At 41.2% G+C, this 27,284-nt stretch overlaps 1 protein-coding gene across 2 annotated transcripts; it reads left to right on the top strand.

The window, feature by feature from the left end:
* Window positions 1-1,461: 1,461 nt before the first annotated feature.
* Window positions 1,462-27,284, top strand: LOC139655596 (serine-rich adhesin for platelets-like). Of its 2 annotated transcripts, XM_071533038.1 has the most exons (6): window positions 1,462-1,744; window positions 20,940-22,267; window positions 22,670-25,924; window positions 26,066-26,128; window positions 26,289-26,337; window positions 26,615-27,284. In XM_071533038.1, exons 1-6 carry the CDS (start codon window positions 1,707-1,709, stop codon window positions 26,649-26,651), a joined length of 4,770 nt encoding a protein of 1,589 aa, XP_071389139.1. In that variant the 5' UTR covers window positions 1,462-1,706; the 3' UTR covers window positions 26,652-27,284. The 2 variants fall into 2 exon arrangements, with proteins under 2 accessions (XP_071389139.1, XP_071389138.1); XM_071533037.1 differs by having other exon boundaries at window positions 20,940-25,924.

Below are 27,284 nucleotides of genomic sequence, written 5' to 3' on the forward strand. Positions count from 1 at the left end.
GTAACAGAAGCCGAGTCGGTCTGCAGAGCAACTGAAGCACACAAAGAAACACTCCTCTTTTTATACAGATTTCTGGGAGTTGCTACACATCTTACTTGTGTAATCAATAGCCTTGAGCCAGCTGCCATCAATATCTTCTTGACAGGCTTTTCCTTTTTTGTTGGGTTTCCTCACTTCACTGATTTCCTTATATGGAAAGATATTGGTGGTTAGGCAACTTTTGGCTCAACTTTGGCTCAGTTGTCTGCTCAACTTTGGCTCTTTTGGTAGTAAACAACTCAAGAACATGCACGTACTCGCACATCCTGTTCTCCCTTACATCTTGTTTTGGCCTCAGCCTCCTTGCATGAGACCTGTTGACTATGATCAATTATAATTATGTCTGATTATATGAATTCTTATACGTTTCTTTGTGATTATTATAATTGTTCACAGAGTAATTAGGTGAGTAATACAAGTTCATAAAAGTAATATACCATAAACTCTTTTTCTCTCATGTAAACACTGTCTCATAATTGGTGTTTGACACCATATTAAAAATCACCAGATGCTGTAGAGCTTAATCTGGAAAAACTGTAGGCATTTTGTGAAGAAGTCTCATTATGTGAAGCATTGTCTTGTCATGAACTTATGTGAAAATGGTGGTCTCTGTTTTTTTAGACTCCTCCAAAAAGTCTCTAAACAATATTCTATTGGTAAATCCACTTTTGAGTTCAGATTATTTTTTATTTAGCTATGAGGGAACTTTCCAGTGACACCTAAAGACTATGCTGTGGTCTTTGATGCATCTCAGCAGGTGGCTAGATGCCATTTAATGGTATTTGACTTACACAATTTACTTTCACTTTCACCTTTTGACTCACCAATAAGAAATGTGTGTTTTTCTTTTCTTCCACAAACCAAAAACAGGGCTATATTTACATGCTTTATTCCAAAATGATAATGCCTCTCTTCCATATGTGATCAATTTCAATCAAGAGTAGCAGACGAGTTAGAGAGGGATTTTTAAGCTTTGAGACAACTGAGACGTGGATTGTGCAAAAGGGGTTGCATGGCAGGATATTGAGTTGCAGCCCCTTGAATATTGAATATTCATATAATGTATATGGCATTATTGCCTGAGAGTTAGTCTCTGAAAAAACAAAATAGAACATGTCCATTTTAATTACAAATAATTACATACAAGCCCCAAAAACTGACTGTAATAAGCATTTCTTGTCCAGATCGATGTTGAATCTATCCAAGTTGCTTTAGTGATGCTGAAATCACTGAGCCTGCGACCACAATGAAGAACTACTTGTGTGTGTGTGTGTGTGTGTGTGTGTGTGTGTGTGTGTGTGTGTGTGCACCTTCCTGTTCCAATCCACACCCATCTGCAAACCCGCCAATCAGAGCTCGGAGTGACATCATTTATATCAGCACGCTCTTATCCAGCTCTCCACTCTAAAATCTGAACTTCACCATTCGAACCGGGCAGTCGGTAGACACGGAGGTACGACCGTTGGCATCACGACTTCATCAAGATAAAAACCGGAGACGTTTCCCGACTCTCTTTCACCTCTGATCGCCTTTGGGTAACAGTCGCCCCGGGGTGATTTCTCTCAGATGATGATCTAGCTCGCCTGCACTGGAATTAGGAGACATCGGGAAATGAATGCGCAACTAAGTTTGCAAATGTCGTACGGAAGTATTGGATGTGTTGAGGAATGCGGAGAGTGAAACATGGAGTTTCAGTAAGTAATCGGTAAGTAGTACAGGAGGACACTTTTTTTGTATCCCTGCTTTTATGATTATTATTGGGCATAAACACACACCCCTACCTACAATAGACGCATCCTCTGATGACAATGTTTCCCCAGTGTATCTTGTGTTTTCAACGGTCACTGAACAGTGATGCACTGGGGAAACATGGGGAAACTTTTCAAACTAACGTTGAGAGAAAGATGGGGAGGGACCATGCTTTGGCTCACGTTTAAGCTTGATAGCCTCTCGATCCAGCCCCGTCCATCAACGAAGAATCTTGTAAAGTGAAACGACTCGGGAAAGCTAGCATAGCCGTCGCTTAATTACATTATTGGCAGCAGCTGCAACTCGTAGATGTTATTGGGACATCATCCTCAGCCCTGCGGTTACTAGGTTGAGTGACATTTCAGAGGAATCCCATTTTGCCCCGTAAACCATACCCCTTTTCAGCTGATTTTCAATATTGCATGGGCGAAGGCAAACAGTTTGAAGTGACTCATCTTACTGCACGTGCTTAGTAAGCGTGGGGGTAGGTTAGCTTTGGAAAGCACCAAATACGCCTAGCCTACTTCTTACCCAAGAGCAGGGGTGGGCAGTTATTTTTCCTGGGGGGCCACATGAGAAACCCAGATTGTTGCCTAGGGCCAAACAAATTTTGTCATGCCGTAACCTCTAATTTTATCACTAGATTAAACATACTGTGCACTTATTCTTCAGCATTTATTATATTGAAAATCACTCCAAACAGCATCTTACTAAGAACATTAAGCTATATGCAGGAGTCTTTGAACCTACCATACAGGACTGACCATTTTGGGTAAAAATGTTTCCATTAAAAAAACTAAACAAAACAAAAAATCTCTCAACATGCCAAAAGACAAAAACATGCACTGCAGGTCCAAAAAGCAAGGTTGAAAAATAAAACCAAACACCCTGATGAAAAAAAAAAAATCCAAACCAGTACACCATCTCATATACACACGTTACTTTTTTCCACACTTTGAGAACATGAGTTTGTTTGTTGGATAATCCACTGTGGATTGTCAATGCCAAAAAAACAAAAAGTTTTGTTGTATGAAGCTGTGTAAAAAGTCCTTGCTGCTTTTGTAGCTTAGCTAGCAATCCCTTGGCTGTCCTCACCTTCTCATCTTCCGATAGATTTCTGTATTTTTCTGCGTGTTTTGTCTTGAAGTGACGGCTCAAGTTGTAGTCTTTGAATACAGCCACATGTTCGTTGCAAACTAAGCACACAGCTTTACCGCCAACCTCAGTGAAAAAAGTGCTTAGCCAATACAATCATAGTTTCTCCCAACGGCACTTGCCATTGATTCATCACCCTCACAGAGCTATTTCCCTCGTCGCCACTATGTGGAGTGGTGGGTGAATAATAGGAGAGAGGAGGAGGAGGAGTGGGTGAATACATTCCTCGTTCCTCTGCTGGCGGAGAGAGTTGGTGAGAGTAGGTTAGCCCACCTTCCTCCGGTTGTGGTGTTGGCTAATCTTTGACGCTTGCGCATTGGCTCTGCTTGGTAAGCAGACTCTGTAGACGTGGGCCTCCGTTTCTTTGGCGGGCTTGAGCATTTCTTTGGCGGATTGGATGCTTGTGATCTACTCGGGGCGGGCGAAACGTCCGGATTCTTGACAGCAGGACGGTTAGGAGACGCACTTCAGTGAAATTTTGTGTAAAATGCAATGCAGACCTGGTAGCATCTAACGTTAGTTGTGGCCTGCAGACAAAATGGTTAATAATATAACATTAGTAGTTGTTAATGTTAAGCGTTAACCATACTTATAAAGGGGTTATCTGTATTTGACCACCATGATTCATCCGGCAGAAAAATAATAATTCCTTGCATTACAATAGGGCCTTCGCACCACTTGGTGCTCAGGCCCTAATACATTTTTTCGACAAGAGATTATGTTCTTAGTAGCTAATCTATGGGTGGGGTTAGTGTTGCCAGCTCAGGAAGTCGCTAGAAGTCACCAGATGATGTCATGCGCTATAGATGAGAGTGGTGATGATGCGGCATAAAGTAAAACAATAATAGACATTTTCTGTGGTTGCTTTTTCTGTGTTCTAATAATGTATGTGGAATGTATATGGTGTAAATAATTTGTCGTTACCTTTTCGTGATTGTCAAACAGCAAGATCATGAAATGTTTTTTTTTCTCAAAATGCTAGCATGACTCCTCTTGGGAATGGAAGTTTGCTAGCTTGTTAGCATTATGTGACTTCCAGAAAAAAGCATTTTAATGATAATGCAGTTCTTTGATAACTGTAAAAACATAATGACACATTATTTACACCATATACATTTCACATAAATTATCAAAATACAGAAAAATCAACAACAGAAAATGGTTGATTTTTTGTTTTGCCCATAGAGATAAAGCGGGGAATATCACTTGTCCCGCACTTTGTGGGCGTGGCCCATTTGAAACGTCATTCTTATCTATGCCATTACATAAGAAAGGCCTGAAATGTCAGATGGGCCATGTCTACAAAGTGTGGTACAACAGTTTCTGAGTTCTTATAATTCACCACGGTGAGTTCAGGGCACTTCAGTCTCTCTCTCCTGAGTGATCCCTCCTGCAGGCTGCATGTTCATGAAAAGAACGGTTTTAATCATCAAATAGGCCTATTGAGTTTTGCATCTCATTATTAAATTCCACCCCTGCAACATTTTTTCAAGAAATAAATTCATTTCAATAATGTTGGAGATGGTGAAGATGAAGCAAAAGTAGAACTGTCTCTTGTCAAAATGTGCAAATAATCATTAGCAGGTGTCGGTCAAACTTCCTTTGGAAGCTTTCTTTTGGAAACTTTGGTGTGAACCACATGGAACCAGTGGAACCACTGGAATTTCCCACAGGAAATTCCAGTGAAATTCCAGTGGTTCCATGTTCCATGTTTACTTGTAGAAAGTACTTTTTTTTTTGTTTTTCACGGTTTATAAGTCAGTGCGTCGTCTAAATAGGCTAACTGTTTGACTATTTGGTGCATGCCAATATTTACACTGGCCAAAGCAGATTATGGACAAAATGCAAAGCATCATTATCTGCTCTCTACAGTGCTCATCGATTGCATGTGTATAGAAATCATGTTGGCAATAAGCGCAGAGATGTTCTGTTTGGCTTCTTTCAACATTTGAAGGAGCTTGCACAAAAGTTTCTAGTTTGGCTAGGTCCACCGTAACTTGTAGAAATAGCTGGATGCTTTTGGAGATTAATCTGCGTTGTTGTCCGGAAGCCAAAGTTTGCTAACCTGACGCGCCAGATGGTTTGTTACACAGAACCATCTGGGAAGTCTTTCTTGGAAACTGTTTGGAGGGCAGGCACTTTCAAAAAATACTTGGCAGGTGATTGGATGAACCATCTGTCTATCACGGGCTAACTTCAACCAATCAGATCAACAAACCATATGACGTAGTAGGACAATTATTGCCGTCTTTGTAAGGAAAATTTGCGCATAAAGGGCTCTCTTACTCTTACTCGAACAGTCGCTTCACGCTGTCGTCACACCTAAACCACGCCCGTAGCTGTCCTCATAGGACACTGATTGGTCCGCACCACTGTGGTTCGGCCACAAACGCATAACTTGAAGCCTGGCAAGATGGATTCTCGCGTGATCCAGCTGCCTCGCAAGGTAAACAGTTTGCCAACGCTGGGCTTTTGTGTGGCTTCTATAATGACCAAGGCTAATTGCTACCAGAAGCAGCTGCCTGAAGAGGAGTACAAAACAACGTATGGCATATTTTTATTTTTTATGTTTTAATCCAGTAGTTGCTCGTCCACAGCCATACCACTTGGGGACGCACACACTGATGTGTATGAAAATGGACAGAACATTTGAAGGATAGATTTCTGTCCATTAGTTGTTTTGGAATGTAAATGTGGCAGACGTGGCAGTCTGGCAGAAGTACAGTAAGCAGAAAACATGTCAAGAAGGCTTTGCTTATTGCCGTGAAACAAAGTGTACAGTTTAAATTAGGTTTAAGACTGACCTGGAAAACCTACAGTCATCCCAACATAATACCAGGCCTTTTCCATTTTCTTTGTTTTTGTAATCCTTTGAGTCATACAACAACATGATGGTGTAGCCTCATCTTGGTGTTTGCTGCCATTTTTCCCAAAACAAATGTAGGAACACCTCTAATTGGCTAAACCGATGGTGACCAAATCTGTCCATCCAGAAAACGTTCAACTCAGTTAAACTTTCTCTATTTATCTGCTGATGATCCATCAGTTATCTTTGCAAAGGCGACTGACAGAACATTGATGGGAACAGTGTGACTTTGACATAAGTGTGTGTATGCAGCAGAAAAATGTGAACGAGTGTTCAGTCGGCGCAGAACAAGATGGGGAAAATGGATGGGATTAAAAAAATATGAAGATAAGTCTATGCTCCCATAAGTAGGGAGAAGGTGGAAAGTAGAAAGTCTGAATTGATTCTGAGATTCCAGCTAGTCGCACTGAGGGCCACATTTGAGTCTGAGACAAGTAGGTTTTCCCCTTTTCATCCCAGATGCAGGCTGCATTCAGATCCACAGTACCCTCTTGTCTTCCCTTCAGTGAGCCCCCTAGTGATGAAATGTCTGATGTGCCTAACTAGAAAGTAGGGATGCACATTTTCCAAAAAAATCTTGATAGATTTGCACTGTTAAAGATCAAATAAATTGTTAGCTGCCCCCCCCCCCAAAAAAACAAAAAAAACAAAAACTAAACAAAACACACATGCGCCACTACACACACTTCAAATCGAAGCATAATTCAGACAAACAATGTAAGTCACACTGACAAGCATATTGAAGCTGAATGGAGGCTATAATCATAAAGAACAAAATAAGAATATTATTATAGTATTAGTCTATTTAGGCGATGCAGTTATGGCTTGTAAAATCCTGCCGCATTTTTATCTGGCATTCTCGTATTCCAATATTAATCCGACTGAAATAAAGTTTCCAAATTAAAAAAAAACTACTGTTGATCAAATCATCTGGGGTTAACTGTTTTAGGCCTGTTGCCTAAACATTTTTATTTATACAGATCAGCATATCCAAACGCTCCAGAGTAACGCACCACATACACGCAACGTCTGCCCAGCGGCAGAGAAGACGTGCTCTGATGGGACAGAGGTCCCGGGATGCAGAGGTACCGCTGCATTAGTGCTGTCAGCCTGGGAATCCTACCTGGTAGGCTTTCCACCAGTCCAGTGGATTCGTATCAAGTGGCATTTCTTGCAAGTAGCCCTCCACTTTGGTTTAATGGTTTAACCGGCTGCGATGACACAATTCAGACAGTTGTTAACCGTTAAAGTTAATCGACGTGATACATAACAAACAATAAATCAATCATTGATTTATGTTGGACATCCCTACTAGGAAGGAAATCGATACATTTAGCTACTCTCCAGCGAGAAGTTTTGTACTCAAGTTTAGTCTCTAGAAATCACATTTTTGAATGGTGCAGCATTAGCTATAAAAAAAAAAAAAGTAAACGCAGAGATTAGCTTGTATCAAAACTGGAAGTTGTCAAATCACCTTACATTCAAAGGATATGCACGATTTCTATCAGCCGTTATTCTGTTAGGCTACATTCAGTGTGGATTCAGAGACCAGAGCGATGGATTGTGGGATACAATACATGCTGGAAGCTTACATTCTCTACCCTTTGTGGAAGGGAGGAAAAATGAGAGAACAAGGGGGGATAAAGGCTCCCTTGTTTAACAGAAGTTGGAACTGAATTCCACTTTGTCAGACGTTTTTTATCTTGCCGTTTTGGGGCTTCCCCCCTGAATTCAAGGGAAGACAACATCCAGAAGATAGCGTTTTACACGGAATTGAATGCAGCCACAGTAGTTGTGTTTCCATCAAGCCACTTCATGCAAAAATATAAGTTTCAAATGGGGAATAAGCTGAATGAAAGCTGAATTTCTAAGTCCTCAAATATCGCAAAAAATAGTTTTTACATTCGATGGATTTGTTGGTGTGTCGAGAAAGAGGTTATCAGGAAAAACTGTTGGAAAGGTATTTTGCGAATCGATATGTAGAGTTACCCTAACCCTGTATTCTGCAGTTTAGGCATGCAGCTGACACTCTTATCCAGGGCGATTTACAGTTATTGCTACGGTAAAATAAGTGAACATTCCTCAAGCGTGAACAGGGTAAATAGCCAGATAGCAGGTTGAGGGGAGGGCTGGTGAAGAATACGAGCCTTGTTTTGGGTCAGGGGGGCAGGAAACAGAGCCCAGCTAGGGTGAGGGGCTTGGCAGGGGGGCACGACATCAGGGGGCAAGCTGGCCTGTAAAGAGATGGGTTTTCAGTCTGCCACAGAAATTGGGGAGTGACTCTGCAGTCCTGAGTGAGGAGGGAAAATCGTTCCACCACTGAGGTGCCAGGAGGGTGACGAGTCGGGACCGTGCAGAGTGATGGCCAGGTTGTCACATGGAATGTAGTTGACCAATAGTAGCCGATTGCAGGGTGCGGGCCCCAGTGTAAAGTTCCATGGGACGCTGTGGCCTTGGGTCATATTGTATGCTAACATCATTTTGAGTCATTAGTTAAATAGGGTACCTGTTATGCATACACTAGATGGCACTATCATTGCATATAGGGCCGCACGATATATCGTTTCAGCATCGTCATCGCGATGTGCGCATGTGCAATAGTCACACTGCAGGACGCGCGATGTCAAGTAAGGCAAATTAACTCAAACACGTCATGCTACAACGTTTTTGCTGCTGGAAAACTCGCAAGGTTCTCATTTTCCATGACTAATCTACAAGAAAAGTCCGTCTGATATTACATAATTTAGTCGGATTTAAGGGTTCTTGGGTACATGGAGTTTGATCAGCTCCCAATGTGCTCTGGTGAAGGGGTGCACTTCATCAATTTATCAAACAACCAAAGCAGGCCCCACTAGTCGCCTACCACAACCTGAAAATGAGCGCTCCCTGTTTTGGTTGTTTGACAAACTGATCAAGTACACCCCTTCACCAGAGCACATAGCGAACTGATCGCTGTGCATGCAGAGTCTGCGTATCACCTGCCTGTAAACATGCATGCGACGCGGCTACTGTCACAGATGATGTCGCCTGGATGCTAGAGGCAGGCGTTCAGTTATGCGAGGCGGCTTTTGAGTGTGTGTATTCCCGTTATCAGCGGCACCTCGTCCCAGTGCTGGTTAAAAGTTAAAAAGTTAGTCACGGGGCCGGTCCGTGCCCTAATGTAAGAAACGCTTAACACACACAACACACACACAAAACTTGCAGTATCCAGATTAGGGTTGCAAAATTCCGGGAATTTTCAAAGTTGGAAACTTTCCATGGGAATTAACGGGAATTTATGGGAATTAACGGGAATTTATGGGAATAAACGGGAATAAACCAGGAATTTACTAAATTGAAGGTATGCTCTTAATAGGGAACTTAAATATAGTTGGGGAAAATATATTTTAGCATAATCCTGACTAAAACAACCAGATATCATGCAAGAACAGTTGAATATCTATGCTATTCCTCAATCACATGCACACATAGCACACTGCTTACTGCAGGGCTATTGAGACCACGCCCCCTACATGCACTGTGCATTCCTGTGCATTTTTGTTAATTTTTGAATGGGTTGGGTCGGGGGGATGAGTAATATTTAACTCAACATTCATGTTTTTGTTCTTCAATGAAAGAATTGATTGTTCAATAAAATATTTAACACTTGATAAAGTTCTACTTACAAATAAATCTGTTTTAATTGTATTATTTTGGATGGATGTCTGCTTATAACAAAACAAATATTTATGCTTGGATATGATACCTTTCCATTAAATTACCCTCAATTCCCAGTTAATTCCCATAAATTCCCATTAATTCCCATAAATTCCCATAAATTCCCATAATTCCCATGGAAAGTTTCCAATTTGGAATATTTCCAAAATTCCCCAGCTTAACTTCCCATGGAAATTTACCGGAAACTTTCCGGAAATTTACCGGAAATTTTCCACCCCTTTGCAACCCTAATCCAGATCTATCTGTACTACATCTTGCCGGCATATAGATAAATCTGTTCTGATTACATGTAAATAACACAACTGCGACACACAAGTCCATTTGTAAAGTTTATTAAGAAACGTGTTGTTTTTCCCAAATACCTCTCCACCTGTTCTCTCTCCACTCCTTGTAGTGGAGGAGTCCACGCTGATTTCTGGGTGGCAGAGGGCTGTACCAAGTGTGGTAGAAGTAGGAGGGAGGTTTGTTTTGTTAGAAGAGGATAGACTTTTAAAGTACCCAAATGATGAAAATTATGATTGTTAATTGTATATCTGTACATGAATAACACACTGCATGTATCTGGTGACATTTCCTGTATTTTTTCATATTGCAATATATATCGCAGGAAAAAAAGATATTGCAATGTCAGTTTTTTCCAATATCATGCAGCCCTAATTGCGTATAAGCAATAGAGGTACAGAAGTACAACTTCCATTTTTGGTTTTCCATTGCATATTACATTGCATGCGTACATACTAAGGAATGCAGTTCATGATCTGTCTCCACCCTGGCCTGAGTAGCCTACTTTCTCATGGTCAGGAATGCCACAGTGTTATGCTAATGATTTAGTCTTCCACCTTATCTCTAGTCCTTGCAACTGAGTCATTGATGTGTCTTTGTCCGATCCTACGGACACGTAACAGGAAACTGCTATGGGGCTTGATATGTATGTAGTAGGGGTTGTTACCTGGAGGCCCTAATACAGGGTCCCAGATCAGCCCTCACTCTGAAGGCAGACAGTGGGTGGTTACCACTGCTGCCTCCATTGTTTTCAATATACATACAACGGCAGCCGCAGCGGCACAGGGAGAGAAGGCGGCTCCTGCTCACGGTGACACATATGGCTATTTGCCACCGCCACCTGAGTTCAAGGATGCTCCACCTTTCTAGCCTCTCTTCAATAAGAGCGTTTCCATTATCATGGGAACCACACTGGAGAAAACTGTGGAGGGGCTAGTTTTAATAGTTTCAGAATACCCTGAATTGCGTAATGCCTCCCTACTGGTGTGCAAAGATGTAAATAAAACAAATTGGACATTCATTTCTGTTTACGGTTTATGGGAGAGCCTTGTGTCCGTTTTGGTTTCGTGTCAAGGATACCATGCAAATGTACGCAGTATCGCTTGCCCCCGCAATGTTGCTTGGAGCTAGCCCCCTCAGATAGGGATGAAATGCTACTATACTAGTTTAATTGCAAATTAATATATTTATTTAGGTTTGCTCGAGCAGTAAATCAATACATGTGAAATCAAGAATTCAAGGTAATATCAACAAAATAGTAATATGGTGAGAGAGAGGTTTCCCACCTAATCTAACCTTTCAACAAATAATCCTCAGTGAGTTGGAACCGGTTACCAAATAAATTAGAGAAGTAAAAGTCCCCCAACTTCCCAGCCACTAACAGATGTTTATCAAGTATTTGCATGTTTCCTGAAGACAGACAGGAACAGATGCCTAGCAACACTCAGTGAACACTCCCTCAATTTCCACAAGCAAGTCATCCAGTAAGATATATATGAATATTTTTACTTGAATCTCCCCTCTTATTCTCTGATATTGATTCTCATTAGAATTAGCCTATTCTTAATTGTGTGTGTGTATAAATAAGGAGACTAGTAGTCCGAAGGTTGCCGGTTCGAATCCCTGGCCAGATGGCACAAAAATCTGGTAAAATGACAGCTGGCAACCGAAGGGTTGTCAGAGTCAAGATCAGATGCAAGCTCCTGCCATTGTGCCCTCAGGCCTCTCCAGTTTATGGCTGTGTGTTTGTGTATGGGGTGTTTGGATGGGTTAAATGCAGAAGATTAATTTCCCCATGGGGATTAATAAAGTAGTATTCTGTTTTATTCTATTCTAATTTATAAAGAATAGTTTGAAGCAGGGAAATTGGGAGGTAGTGAAGCAGCATTTCTAAGTTTGCTGCTACCCTATGATTTGAGTCAGATTTTAACATAATCAACTCTATAACATTTATTTTCATTGGATGAGCATAGTTTTCAAATAAAATTAAAACCTAATCCAGAGAGATTCTCACCATAGCCAATATTAACTCAAACTGAAAAGTGACAAAGAAAACAACTAAATCAACTAACTCAAGCCTATACTCAAACTTCAATGTAACTATATCAGTAGATTAACACTTGCATTGTATATATATTATTTTATTTCATTTATTTATTTCATTATCTATTTTATTCTATTAACTAATATTGTTATTCACATTACAGAGAGAGAGAGAACCCCATGTAGAGAGAGACGACCCCATGTGGTGTGAATACGGCCACAAAAAAAAACAAATTCTTAACATTTGATTGGGTGGGCAAGACGCACGTTTGGGTGGGCTGAGCCCACCCCTGCCCATAGCTACTGCCGGCCTTGGAGATGACTCTTCTCTCCCTTGACATCTTTGACATCTGATTCTGTTGGCATAGCCATGGTTGAAGCCCCCCGTGTAGCCGGAGGTGATGGGAGGCCAAGCTGAAGCTCCAACTTCCTGAGCTGCAACTACAGGCTCGTATCGTCAAGGAGTGGGACAGCGGAGATGTCCGGCCTTTTGACAGGGTAGAAGTCGACAGGTTAGCTGGCGCAGGCTTAATGGCACTTGCTATTAATGGAATAGATGTAGTTTGGTCACTTGGGGCCTCCATACTTCTTGAAGTTGCAGTTAAATGAATTCAAGAGTGACACTTACAGGAGCGGAGTCACAAAAGTGAAAAACAAAACCTGCTCTTCTGCAAAACAATGGGTGTTACAGAATCTAGTTTAAGCATCACTTTTTATTCTGCCTGTCCCTTTGGTACATACGCTCACTGGCCACTCTATTAGGAACACCTGCTTGTTAACACAATAGCCTGCTCCTCCAAACAGCGAATCATGTGGCTGCAACTCAATATATAAAGCATGCAGTCATGGTGAAGTGGTTTAGTTTGTTGTTCGACCAAACATTAGAAGGGGCAAGATGCGTGATCTGACTTTCACTGTTGTCGTGAGACCAGACCTTTCGTATGCCCTGCGCTTATCACATGCACCGCTCCCGATAAGGAAGCGGAGGCCTGAGGTTGAAAGGCTTGCTTGCAAAGAAGAACCGACGCATATGAGTAAGAGACTGGCCACAGCTATGACCTCTGTCCCTCGATCACCATCATCTGAAGAATTACTCTCACCGACCTCCCCACCACCAGAGGAACAGGGGATTCTGATAGATGATGAGGAAAATCCTTATTTATAGTGGATCAAAACCGTTACAGTGGAGCAAAAACCGTAGGAAGAAGAAGGGGACACAAACCCAGATCATAACCCGACCTTCTCTGAGTTACTGGCTGCCATTGAAGAGGAGGAAGTCCAGGCTTCCTCGGATGCCTTTTGATTTGGAGGACATTTTGGGAGATAGTGAGCCTGACAATGAGCAAGAGAAGAGACCTTGGAAGAAAACTGAAAAGAAATAAGTTGATTTATGTATTGAATTGCTTAAACTGCTTAGAAATGCAATGTTAAGGAAAAATAATAATCACAAAGATGAGTACGTACTAATAAGGTTAAGTTAATCAAATTGATATGTTGAGACAGTGGTTGATTTTAAGAATGTTCTTAAATGGTTGAAATAATCACGGTTGTGTTGTAGTCAGCATTGTGTGTGTGTGTAAGGCTCAGTGGAAAATTCCCAAGGTTGGGTGTGTGACCAAAAGAAAAGAAGTTATGGCCTATCAAAAATAGCAGAGATTTACTGACACCAGCAAAACGGTTAGTTACTTTTCGGGCTGGAGCTGCCTGGATAAATTTGGTGCTTTTCGGATATCTGCAAAAAAAACCGAACTAACAGGCTAAAACTAAAAACAGGAACCTCAAGGTAGCGCACCAAGCCACCGAGGTGGAGCTGAGCTAATTATGGTATGATGATCTGTAAGGGGGGAGAAAGAGGGTTAGAAACAGTATATAAAGGCATCAGAAATCGCTCAGTTAGGAGTCGCCCGTTGAGGGCTCCCAGGATGAGGAGGCTACGACACTTTGACTGAGGATCGAACTATACTGGGACTTTTTTCAGATAAGTTCTCGGCTGAGAACTTAGCCTCTGATCAAAGAAAAGCACTTCGCCTCAATATGGAGAGGTGAAACTTAGAGCCTCGATGACTCTTAGTCTCTGAAGACTGCAAGTAGTCTTTGGGTATACTCTTGGGATATATTCTCTGGATACTTAACTTTGGATTATCTCTTGAAGTGTCGATCTAAAGGAAGGTTAGCAGTATAGGGAGTTGTGATAGGCATAGGAATCTATCTTTCTCCTCCTAATGGCTAGTAATGAACCAAATTATTACCATTTTGATTGTTGAATGTAGGCACTGAAATTAGTTTTTAACTTATTTGCTCTTAATTTACATTCATCAATTTTTATTGATCGTTATTTTCTCATAATTATATCCCCGAAATAACTTTCGGGGATATTATTATATTATGGATTCACCCCGTATGCTGCAGATCCTCCATGTAAAGGTGACAACTTGAACAGTTTTTATAAGAATCTTTTCAAATTTGAGGGGGTACTATCTGCAGTGGAAAACCAAGTGGTACTACCAAAAGCGAGTAGAGTCGAGGCGAGTTGAGCCGGTACCATGCGGTAGAAAAGCGGCATAAGGGTGCTCCTGGAGTGGAAGTAGGGTAGAGTTTGGGATAGTAGACAGTCGCTGGATGAATATCTCTCGCCTTCAGCCTGTATCCATTAGAATCCTGTGCTGTTAAATACTAGGCAGGCTAAGCAGGCCACCTTAGAGTGAGGGCTGATCTGGGACCCTGTACTTGGTCTGCCAGGTAACACTGTGGTATGATTGTTGGTTCAGCATCCCAGAAACAGCTGCCCTCCTGGGATTTTCACGCACTATAGGCTTTAGAGTTTACAAAGAATGGTGCGAAGATATCCAGTCAGTTATAGTTCGAAAATACTTTGTTAATGAGAGAGGTCAGAGGACAATGGACAGACTTCTTCAAGCTAACAGAAAGGCCACAAATGCTTCAATGCCAGCTCTTTACAACAGTGGTGTGTAGAAGGGCATCTTAACAACACACAAGTTGTTGGCCCTTGATAAATGGGCTATAGCAACAGATGGCCAGCCGGTACTAGATAGGTGTATCTGATAACTCAACTCAACTTTATTTATATAGCACTTTACACACAACATAGTTGATCCAAAGTGCTTTACAACACACAGAGGAAAATAAAAACAAAAGAAGGAAACAAACACAATAAGAGAGGTGAAAAAAATCAGAGTGATGATAAATAATAATAGTAAAGGCACATGGTCACACAGAGCCCAAAGTGGCAACACAGACCTACAGAGACTTCAGGAGAAATACCTGAGCTAGTTAAGTTAAGTTAGGAACAGTTAAAAGCTAGTGAGCAGAAGTGTGTTTTAAGATGACTCTTGAAGATCTCAATAGTGGGGGAGAATCAGATGGTGGGAGGAAGAGAATTCCAAAGTTTAGGGGCAGCGATAGAGAAGGCCCTGTCCCCGTAACACTTAGTCCTGGATCTCGGGACAGACAGAAGTCTTTGGTCAGACGATCTCAGTACTCTGACAGTGTGATATGGGGACAGGAGTTCTGTAATGTAAGAGGGGGTGAGACCATTTAACACCTTGTAAACAAACATAAGGATTTTAAAATCAATTCTGTAGCTAACAGACAGCCAGTGTAGGGAGGCAAGAATAGGAGTAATATGCTCCCTCTTTTTTGACCTTGTCAAAACTCTTGCTGCTCCATTTTGAACTAGTTGAAGACGGGATAAACAAGACTGAGTGATACCAAAATATAACGAGTTGCAATAGTCAAGGCGGGATGATATGAAGGCATGGATGACTTTCTCCAGGTCAGAAGTACAGAGAATTGATCTGAGTTGGAGATGATGCGGAGCTGCATGAAGCTTAATTTTACTACCTGATTGATTTGTTTGTCAAACTTCAATCCTGAATCAAATACAACTCCAAGATTTTTTGCATGTGGTTTAACAGAGGGGGCCAGTGGGCCAAGATGAGGAGAAATAATATTGGTCAAAGGCTGTGGTCCAAATAAGATAACTTCAGTTTTATTCTCATTGAGCTGAAGAAAGTTCGCAGCCATCCAGGATTTGATGTCTTGAAAACAGTTATTGAGGTCAGTTAGTTTGGTGCAGTTATTAGGCTCTAGGGGGAGGTAGATCTGTGTATCATCTGCATAACAGTGAAAAGAAATGTGTTTTTGAATAATGTTGCATAGCAGTAGCAAATAGATGGAGAAGAGGATTGGACCAAGTACGGAACCTTGGGGGACACCACAGGACATGGGGGCAGAGGAAGAAGATGAGTTGCTAATAGAGACACTGAAAGATCTGTTAGATAAATATGAAGAAAACCAGTTTAAGGCAGAACCGGAGACCCCCACCCAATGGTTTAACCTGTGAATGAGAATGGAATGATCTACTGTATAAAAGGCTGCAGTTAGATCTAGGAGCAAGAGGACGGAGCAGTTACCTGAGTCAGCAGCTAGAAGGAAGTCATTAGTTATTTTCAGTACTGTGAAGAGCTCTGAAACCAGATTAGAATTTTTCAAAAATGCAGTTTTGAGCCAGGTGGGACAACAGTTGGTTTAAAAACTACTTTTTCAAGGATTTTAGAAAGAAAGGGGAGTTTGGAGATTGGTCTGTAATTATTTTTTAAAAGTGGCTGGACCACTGCATGTTTGAAAGATTGGGGAACATGGCTGGTTTCCAGAGAGCTATTGATAATTGAAAGAATGCTGGGGCCAATGGTGCCAATAACGTCTTTGAAGAGTTTCGTTGGAATAATGTTGAGAGAACAGGTGGAGGTCTTCATAGAGGAGATAATATGATGAAGTTCTGGTAAAGTGATGGAATTAAGGGAATTTAGAACTGCAGTGTTTTCAGAGGAGATGGTTAGACTTTACAGATGGACTAATACTAGCTCTGATGTCAAGTACTTTGTCTCTAAAGAAGTTTAGAAAATCCTCACATTTCGAGACAGACACTTCTAAACAGGGGGTGGGAGTGGAGGAGATGACAGAGTTTAACACACTAAAAAGTACCCTGGGATTATGGCAGTTTTTGTCAATAAGATTGGAAAAGTATTGATACCAGCTGGCATTTTTGACAGCCAGCTGGTATTTATTCAAGAGATCCTTCAGAATTTGAAATGAGATCTGCAATTTAACATAAAGTGGCCAGTGAGTGTATGGTAACCAGCCCACATACTTTAGAGGACATGGCAGTAAATGCAGAGATGTGACACTTGACTGATTTGCCCGTACGGAGATTCTCTTCTCGCTTGTCCCCTCCACAGGGAGGTCAGGCTCAACGATTATTTTTTTATCGATTAGTCGATTAATCTAACGACTAATTTATTGATTATTCTAAAGATAATTGTTTTATTACTCGATTAATATAACAATTCATTTTCCCAAAATAAATATCAAAAACTTGTCTCATTAATATTTCACTATTTTATTCAATCATCTTCTCTTAAAAACAGTCCAACCATAAAATCTCTAAAAAATAAAATTAAAGAGAGCTTGTTCAATTCAAGTAAAAGGAATATAGTGCAAATAACCCCGGGGCGCTCAGGCTTGATGTAGGCGGCGCAGCCCGTTTTTATATGAAGTCTGTGAGTCAGTGTCAGTACTCCGCCTCTCTGGGCCAGTTTCGGTTTACAGTGGTGAAAATTACAAATGGACCCAATCATTGCGGGGGCAAAACAAAACGTCTTTTTCTGACACTTATGGAGTCGTATGTTTTGATAAAACTGTTGCTTCATCAGAAAGAACAGCAGTAAAGAAATAACCGACGCAGGTCCATCTTTTAAAAACGTAAGCCCATGTTAGAGTGCTGGGTTCAGTGTTTTGCACGTCAGAAACTTTTATTCTGATTACATACTGTGGAGCATGTAAACGCACATCTTAATGCGATCGTTATATTTAGCGCTCATGTAAACACTTGCGTGGCAATCTTCCTTCGGAATGATTTCATTCAGAATGAAAAAAGTCTCATGTAACCGTTGGGTCTCTGTCTAAAATACTCCCACACTTTAGATGATCGTGGGCGAGGTTTTTTAGCTGCAGCTTGTTCTCCGGGGGAATCCATGGGTGCATTCCAATACCCATACTTCCATACTATTTAGTATGCCAGAAAAAGATTTAGCATGTCCCAATTCATGCATGTCAATGCAGTATACCAGAAAATACCCGGATGCCCTACTACATCCGGTCGAATTTTGCAGTATGCAGGCCAGCATGCTTTTTTGGCTATTCTGACCCACAATCCTCTGCGCAGCGGAAGACACGTCACTTCGACTGAGCCGCATGCTGAGCCGCCAGAGAGAGAAAAAAACAAAACAAATAAACAAAAACAAAAACTGTGGTGCATCTAATACTGCATGCTATAATGTACAATGACGTTAAAACTACATACATTACAAAGTAACAGCAGCAGAGCTCTCCGGGTTGATCTCCGACGGTATGCGCGTCTCTGACGAGCTCGGCGAATGGCGTTTTGGATCTCCATGGCAACGTTTTCAACAATCTTCAAATTTTGCGCTAGGGACTGCAACCGTATTACTGCGACGGATATATAAGCAAGAGGGTCAAAGTTCAAGACGCAATGTGATGACGAAATAGTATGTCCCAATTGTCTGCCTACTACATGCACAGTACATACTTTCTAAGGGCAGATGTAGTACGTAGTGTAGTAAAAAGAAAAAGTATGCGATTTGGAACGCAGGGCATGCCTTGACCGGGCGCAGCTATCTTACTTCATTGCGACGCGCCGACACACGTTATGCAAATCGACGTATTTCCGTAATCGATGACGTCGATGAGTCGCCCCGGCCCTAGCTCAGCTACAGAATGGCACCACTGGAGCTGGTAGGAATTCAGTGTCTTGCTCAACGACAATCCAGCAGGGTAGAAGCTTTCTGACGCATGGGCTTGAACCAGGATCCTCTGGCAGAAGGGCGGTTTCTACATACGGCACCCTGCTGCCTTAAACAATGTAAATAGACTATTGTATGCATCTCATCAGGTTGTCAAGGCTTGCTCAGCAAAATTTGTTAACCACAGTGCACCTCTGTTAATTGTTATGCTATGGAAATGTTGTCAATCTGTTTTCAAAGTTATCAGTTAAATACAAGTTTATATTATTTATTAGTCACCCCCAGCTTTCCGTGGGGAAAAAAAAATTGCGGGTCAAGTGTCGAATGTCTGCAGTTAGGAAGAGGTATCAACAGCCTTTTAAAACAAGGTAAAATATTTTCATGAAACAGAGACATTTCATTTTCAGCAATCTTTTTAAATTATGTACTTAATTTGATGGATTAATAAATCCAATCTTTACATATAACTAAACTGAATAATAATAAAAAAAACTTAATGTAGATTTTAAAATTGAAAGAGAATAGGCTTTGGAGCTGCCATAAAAATGTAATTTATGTTAAATCAACTGCATATGAGCAAAATAAAGGTGCAAAAACAACAACTCCATAGCAATGTTACAGTGTGTGCATTATTTCTTAAACCTATTGATTATGGTTAAAATTGATAAAACTATGCCCTTATATAGGCTATTACTCAAATTGCATCCGACTTCAGATGCCTAATCCTCAGTCAAATGTCGAATGCAATTAAACACAAAAAACAAACAAAAAACACCACTTTTAAACTGTATGCACCAAGGGTACTTCAATCAATAATGAGGAAAACTGGACATAAAACACTGAAATAACAGATCAGCTGTAAGACTATACTGTAGAAAATTTTCCAGTTTTGATTTGAGTCAGTGGGTGGTGAAACGTGTTCTTGGGTAATCAAGACTAGAAGCCAAACTGGGAGAGATTGAAAGCTCAGCTATCCTTCAGTGACATCTAGAGGTGGTGATATGCAGCTATAGAGCATTTTTGATTTTCTGCCTAATTCCATAACCATGTTTCTGCAGTGCAGCTTGTGTTTGGGAATTGTGGAAGACTGAGGAAGGGACAAATTTATGTTTCCTTAGTTCTGCAGCATAACTACTGGAGTCTGTACTAGTGGCAGAGAGTAAAAGCTTTACATCCTGAGGCAAGAATACTTGGAGTTAAAGGGATAGCTCACCCAAAAATTAAAATTTATTATTCAGTCATTATCTACTCATCCTCAGTCATGCCAGTACGAAATCAATTGAGTGTTTTTCTTCATACGACTTACAGGAGTTCTCCAGGCTCACTGCCAGAGAAGCTCTCTCCCAAACAATTGCAGTAAATGGAAGCCAGTCCTTCAGGCTCGAAAAAGGGCAAAAAAGTGTGCAGCATAGTTGATATTATGTTTTTATATTCATGCATGTATGTATCTATGTGGACAGGAGTTTCACAGCAGCATATCATCCCTTGGAAACGCCCAATTACAATAATCCAAGTCTTCTGACACCATGCGATTGCTCTGCTCTCTGGGGAAAAAACAAAATGTCATCCATTATTTAATGCAAATCAGGTCTTCCTCCATTGTATTCAGCTTCCGCGTTCCCAAACCATGGCCACGCTAGGTTTGTGTGCACGACTTCCATTTACAAAAATATTTTCTCATATTTCTTATGTCAAAATACTGTTGTACTTCTGAATAATGGTATTTTTTGTGGTTACGTAATGGTGTACTAGAAGGCGTGCATAAAAAAAAAAAAAAAAATTCCAATAATATCAGATTTTTGCACCTCCTCGCCTCTCCCGTCATATAAAACTGCCTATCTCTCCCCAGTGGATACTGATATCCCAATGGTTCACATTGTCAGCCACTTTTGACTGATTCCTCCCCATGTTGTGCCCCACCCCAATATCCAACCCGTTTCAACCGGAAATGTGTCAAATTATAGAAGCAAGGTGCTGTCAAAATGTCACTTAATTGTGACTTTAATGGTCCATTACCACAGACAGGTGTACTTGTTTATGCTTTATTTTAAGCTTACTCATTTGAGCCACAATCTCTGTAACCCCTCTTTCACATTCCAAAGAGAAGACTTACTATTTGTTGGCAGTGCCAAAGTATGTATATTTAGGTTTGACAGGTCTCCATAGTAAAAAACTGGAAGAAGAGCTACTGTGTTTTACTGAAAGTGAAATGGACAACCAATTTTTGTTCTCTTTTTGTTCTCTAGACCAGAGAAGAGCTTAACCATTGTGATCACTTCTAAGATTGCGCTCCATGCCATGCGATCTGGGTACCCACAAAGCCATCAAGGAGGGGTCTATCCTGCGTGCCGCCAACACAGGAGGAACAATGGAGCTCTCCCATCACCCTACCAGAACAATGTTGCATCTGAACCACTGGGATACCCTGCACTGGGATACCCTGCACCCTTTGCCTCTCAACATCCTGGGGGGTACAGAGGGGTTTACAGTCCAGGCCAGAGGCAATATCACTTCACACAGGCACCACAGAATGTTCCAGCACTGCACCACAGACAGGACACCCAAACAAGCTCACCAAGCACTGGCTTCCAACACTCAGTCCCTATGGGAGACGTGTTTCCTCTTCAGAATAATCGCCACCCAATAAGCCGAGAAGCTAAGGGAGAGTTCAATTCATCAGCGTGTGTCTCTGCTCAGCACAATAGACGTTTTGCGATGACTGCTAATGAGCGCTCTGCTAGACAACCAATGGCACGTTTTAGTGGAGAATCAAGGGAATCTTGTAATGTTCCCAATTCCTGGGAGGGGTCAAATATGAACAATAATACTAGATTGGCACAGACGCAACATTTAAATCCTGCCATATCAAAGTCTAGCAGTTCTGCAGGACTTCAGGGAGTCAGCCTCAACATGGCAGCGCAGACATTTCCTGTACGAGACCAACCTTCTCATGTACCTGTGCGAAAACCAGAGTCTTTCCCACTGTTGACTTCCATGCTGACAGCAACACCTTCTTGCAACACCAGTTTTAATACAAGCCAGCAAGCCAAGAGTTTACCACCAGCTCTTAAGTATGGACAGCCTAGACACAAAATGTTCTCTCAAACTAGTACACAAAAGGACTCTCATCCCACCTCCCATAAGCAGCATAGCTCCTCTCCCTCTCTCAGCTCTCAGCTATCCATAGACAAGGTCTTGCCTACTGAGAAAAGAAAAATATTTACTGATGGCGAAATACTGGACTTCATTGCAGAAACGCTTGAGTATTTTAAGAGTAATCCAAGTCACAACAAGCCAAGTAATGGACGGCCAGATTCCAAGGAGGGGCAAACTTTGCACTCAAGTAAAGAGGACTCCACACTCTGCACGCAGAACCAGCCTGATTGCAGGTCCATCATGCCAAAGGCAGAGAGTGTTGCTCCTCCACTTCACAACTTCAACTTCACAAAGTCTTTCACAGTTGGTGGAGAAGCATGTGAAGAGGACCATTCGAAGGAGAGCAAAGAAAATGAGTTAACTCTAAAAGCTAAAAAAGATGATTGGGCTAGATCTACAACGGAGAAACATTCAACAGGTACACCAGTCTCTTCTATAGAAAACTCCAAAGATGCCCATAAAAATGAATCTGCTGAGAAAAGCGCACCTTTAGATTTTGATTTACCCGTAAAGAAACGATTGGATGTAACTCTGTCTGAGGATAGTGATGGCAAACTAATTTATTCAAACGATAGCTCTGAAGAAAAAACATGTCTTGTTAACGATGATGAAAGTTTCAACAGTAAATGGTGTGGAAAGACCTTACAGAATGGCTTACCCACTGTTCCAGTCCTTTGTTATTCATTAATTGCACTGAAGGAGCTGGTTGCTAGTCTGGAGAATGTAGAGACCATTGCTGAGATGGACAACATTTCTGACATCATAGTGCAACAATATTGGAATGGGAACAAAGATAACGTTCATGTCTTTACATCCACAGAATATCCACACATTATGCTGAATGTTGCTGCCACTTGCACAAAGAATGAAGATAAGAGTCCCGTGGTTCTCACCACAGTGTCTGGAATGACTGTGGGCGAACTGATTGAGAAGCATCCAGTGTTAACGGTAAACTGTCACTCATTACAAGAAGAATATACATCTGGTTGGTTGAATATCAACAAGAATCTGGATGACATAGACAGAGAGCCTGGTGTTTCTTTGGCTCTGAAGTATATACCAGAGAAAGTGGATGAAGCCAGAAGCCGAAAACCATTTGAGGCAGTACAACTGGAAAATGTGCAGGGTGTGACCAGTGATGTCTCAGAGGATCGTCAAGCCAAGTCAAGTTCAGTGCTATCTGAAAAGAAAACACTTCAATTTTCGTCTGTTGATGAAAATCAACAACCAGGCAAACAGAAAAATGTAACAGATCCACAACATGACAGTGTGACCGGTAAGGAAGGCCCTCAATATGAAAAGGTAATTCCACATTCCAAGCTGAGTTTACCAGTCTCTGAAAAACAAATTCATAATTCTGTATCACTTTCTACAAACCAAAGTGAAGGGCGATGCATCCAGACAAATCGTAATGATACACAGTTTGTGAATCTGCATCCTTCATCACATCCTCAAACTGAGTTAAGGATAGAACTTTCTGAAAACAAGTGCGAAGGACAGGCACCTCCCTCTAGAAACAAGGGTGAGGGCTCAACCTTTCTAACAAAAATTAAAGACCCACAATATGAAGACATTACAGATGATGAAAATCCACCAAATGAAAATGTGACTATAGATTCACAGTTAACTACACAACTGTCTAACAACAAGAATGAGGGATCAAGCTTTCCAACGTGTTTTAAAGTCCTACAGTATGAAGACATAACCGATGATGAAAATGAAAACCAAGATGCGACTGTGGGGCCACATTCAGTTTCACCAATGTCTGAATACAACAGTGATAAGTCTCCATCTGGAAATCAAGGTCATGGACATGAGCAGGCTCTTGCTGAGATGCAGAAAGATGTCATTTCAGATGGGGAACAGATTCCAAAGAAGCAGATTCTACGTAGGACAGAAAGGCACGATTCAGCACAAAAATGCTGTTGTCCATATTTTGTTGAAACTGATGATGGTTTTGAAAAACAATTATGCCCCAAATGTGAGACTGAGAGAGAGTTGGGACAGGAAACAAAGCACTCCCTCTTTGCTCCATTGTCAGATGACGGGTCAAGTTCTAGTGAGGAGGGCATGGTGGAGGCTCCCAAAGAACCAGTCAGCCAAACAGTGACAGGATTGCAAAATAAAGGTATAACCAAAGTGACAACTTCACAATATGATGTTGTGATCAAGACTGATGGACTACAACACCAGAAAGTGACAGATTCCAAAGATCCACAATGTGAGCAGTTGAGAACAGTGGATGAATCTCAACAAAATGAGGATTTGACAGCAGATGATTTCCTATGTGACGATAAAACGGAGGATGAGATGGATGAAGAAAACTGGATGGTCATACCTATAGCAATATCAGACCTTAGATTTGAATCAACAGAAGTAACCCAGGGAAGCCCAGGAAATGTCCCAGAGTATGGTAAATCTGGAGAAAAACAAAGACAAGCTGGCAGAATTCTATCTCGCTCTGAGCTACATTGCTCAACGATGCCAGCACTAGTTTCTACTTCTGATTTGGATGTGTTTGAGACAGTTGGTAGCTTTCTACAAGCAAAAATGACCAAGACACCAGGCAGGACTACACCTTCACCTGAAATAGAGTCTGAGACGGAACCACAAACACCTCGGAGCAGCAGACAATCCAGTTCTTGTGAAACTGAAGACAGTGATGATTATTCAATATCTCCATCAGAACATAGGCCTAACTATTTGACAGTGTCCAGGCAGTGCTGGGACAAGAAGATTGAACCAAATATCTTACATCTTTCTCAGAGGAAAGAGCTGCTGACCTCTGTATGTATACCTGAGTCTGAATCAGAGAGTGATGATGAGTGCACAAATGTTCAAAAAAGCCAAAAAAGGATCATCTCCACATTAGAAACGGACAGCGCTGACGAGTCGGGCTGTATGGGAACAAGTAGACAGTTGATTGAATCCAAAGCTGGCTCTGAGCATATTCAACACAAGATGAAGAGACGAAAGATTTTAAAGAAACGCACTGCCATACTTGAATCTGTAACAGATGCTGAAAGTGGCCAAATTGGCAAAAAGAAGGCAAAGAGAAGGAGATTATTCTCATCAGGATCAGAGGACAGTCCAGATGACAGATTTATTCCACAAAACAGACATTCATCTGAACCTGTGGACAATCACTGCAGAACTGCTGGAGAAAAGCCTCAACAAACCAGATTGTCATCTGAAAAGTCACGAGTGCCACAGCACCAGTCTGTGGACAGAGAGGAGTCGTCCATCTTGGCTCCTAATCCTGTGATCGCTCGCCCCTTGGCTCCTAATCCTGTGATCCCTCGCCTCATTGTGCAAACTTCTTCTGACTCCACTAATTACCTGAAACTTTCAAAAGAGTCTACAGTCCACAAGCAGGGGAATGATGAAACTCAAGTCTCAAATGCCCCCATAAAAAACAGCAAAAAGAATGATAAAAAGTATACGCCACAGTCACTCGGAGATAAAAAAATTAGATTTGTATCAAATGATAAACCTGCCAGTTGTTCAAGGGGACTCCAAACAAAAAAGATATCAGAGAGTGAGGCCCAGGCTCCTGTCAAAAGACGCTCGTTCTGTACTCAAGACGGCCCATCTGCCTCCAGAGGCAGTTTGGCTTCCACAAAAGGACACCTCTCTGACGCCAGAGAAAGCTCGGCCTCCTCCAGAGAAAGCTCGGCGTCCTCAAACAAATGTCTTTCTAAAGCCAAACAAGGCCCGTCTATTTCCAGAGGTTTGTCTTCATCTAAAGTGCAGCGATCTAACTCCAGTGAAACTTTAGCATGGCAACATATGAGGAAAGATTGGCAGAACTTCTTCATCCCAACTTCGAAAGACAAAAAAAATGGCTTCGGGACTAAAGTGGACTTTAGGACCAGTCCCACTCATTCTAAGAGCACACCTGGAAGAGAGCATTATGATGCTGGGCGGGTCGTTAATCCAGGACCCAGTCACTGTGACAGGCTGGCCAGGCAGAGGCACAAGTCCCACGAGTCCGCTGCCCCTCTGATGAAGAAGAGCATAGATCAGGCCAAGAGGTTGACCGCCATACATCGGAATGCATCCCCATATGAACGAAGTACGCGCATTGTGTTCTTTGAAGTTTCTAAAATGTATTTTTCAAGTAGTCAATAATAAATGTGTATATATAACAAAGTTCCGTATTTTTAATGTATGTAATTTGAATTCTGGCTCCTCCTGACCATCGTTCTTACCACAGGAGGCTCTGTGGGAGAAGGTTACAAGTGGACAGACAAGAGAACAACAGCAAACAAAACAAAGGGTAACACCTGCCATTTTCCCCTAACATGGTTCTTTTCATGCACAATCACACAGATGATTTCACAGCCAACTAATGCACTATTCCATTTCACCCATTCCTATAGGTTCTGAGATGCCAGTGTAACCCTTTTTCCTTTGTTCTCTACTATTTTGCATTTTAGGTTACAGCAGGGAGAGGAAGAGGAGTAGATCCCCTCCAGAGCCCTATCAGTAAGGGAAAAGTGGCCAATGGCTGCATATCGCATTTTTTTTCATTGCCCAAAGGGAGAGGTTCTTGTGGGGAAAAAATAGTAGTTCATATTGTAACTAATTGACACTGGCAGGATTTTGTGCACGTCATTTATTTTCACAAACATACTACATTAAATTTACAGATTTCTTCATATCTATGCTATAAAACTATATAATGCTGATTTTAGTAATATGTGTGTGTGTATTAGATGTCTCTTTGTGTTGGTCTTGTACTACCTTTTCTTTTTTTTACCAGCTACCTCAGTGGAATAGAAGAAGATTTCTACTTTTAGTTGTTTAATCTCTCTCCATACCGTCTTATCTTGAAATGTTTTTTATTTCTCCTGGTCCTGTTTAAGTGCAGCTACAGTCATGTCTTAGGTGACAGAGATCCATGTCAAATGCTTCAGAACTTTTGAGTTTTGAAGATTCAGTTTATTTTGACCCAAGGAAATTGTAAAAAAAAACAAAAAACAAAAAAACAGAAGAAGAAAAAAAAATCCAATGGAAACTCAAAATAGCATTGTGCAATAGCTCTCAAAATTATTTGGTAGACATTCCAAAAATTCTACTGTAAAGGCCTGCTGCCCTCAAATTCACTCAAGCATTTTATTGAGACAGGAGCGTATATGGCACATTTCCATTATTCTTACTGGGTGTATAAGCAACCTGCATCCTACTGAGAATGCTGATTATTAGTGTGGATGCATTTCTGTTCTTTAGGAATGCACTATAATATTTCTGTTTTGTTGTTTTTTTATTTTTATTTTTACTTGATGCATTACATTCCCTTTTTTAAGTTGACAGTGTTTTTGTAACTTGAAATATTAGCACTGTGTTACACAATTGTTAAGTTGCTGGGCAATGTTTTATTATTTTAAGTGTTATTTTTGTATAATACATCAAATGTCTTGTTCAATAAATGA

The sequence above is a fragment of the Centroberyx affinis genome, unplaced genomic scaffold, assembly GCF_046629955.1.
Source record: "Centroberyx affinis isolate AG114_WGS23_722 - 3 ecotype Tasmania unplaced genomic scaffold, CSIRO-AGI_Caff_v1 ptg002311l_1, whole genome shotgun sequence".
NCBI classification, from domain to species: Eukaryota; Metazoa; Chordata; class Actinopteri; order Beryciformes; family Berycidae; genus Centroberyx; species Centroberyx affinis.

Coding starts and splice junctions, on each gene's coding strand:
- LOC139655596 (XM_071533037.1), top strand. CDS start 1,707: ATGCGGAGAGTGAAACATGGAGTTTCAGTAAGTAATCG. Junction 26,129..26,288: donor AACAGCAAACAAAACAAAGG/GTAACACCTGCC, acceptor TTTGCATTTTAG/GTTACAGCAGGGAGAGGAAG. Junction 26,338..26,614: donor TCCCCTCCAGAGCCCTATCA/GTAAGGGAAAAG, acceptor TTTTTTTACCAG/CTACCTCAGTGGAATAGAAG.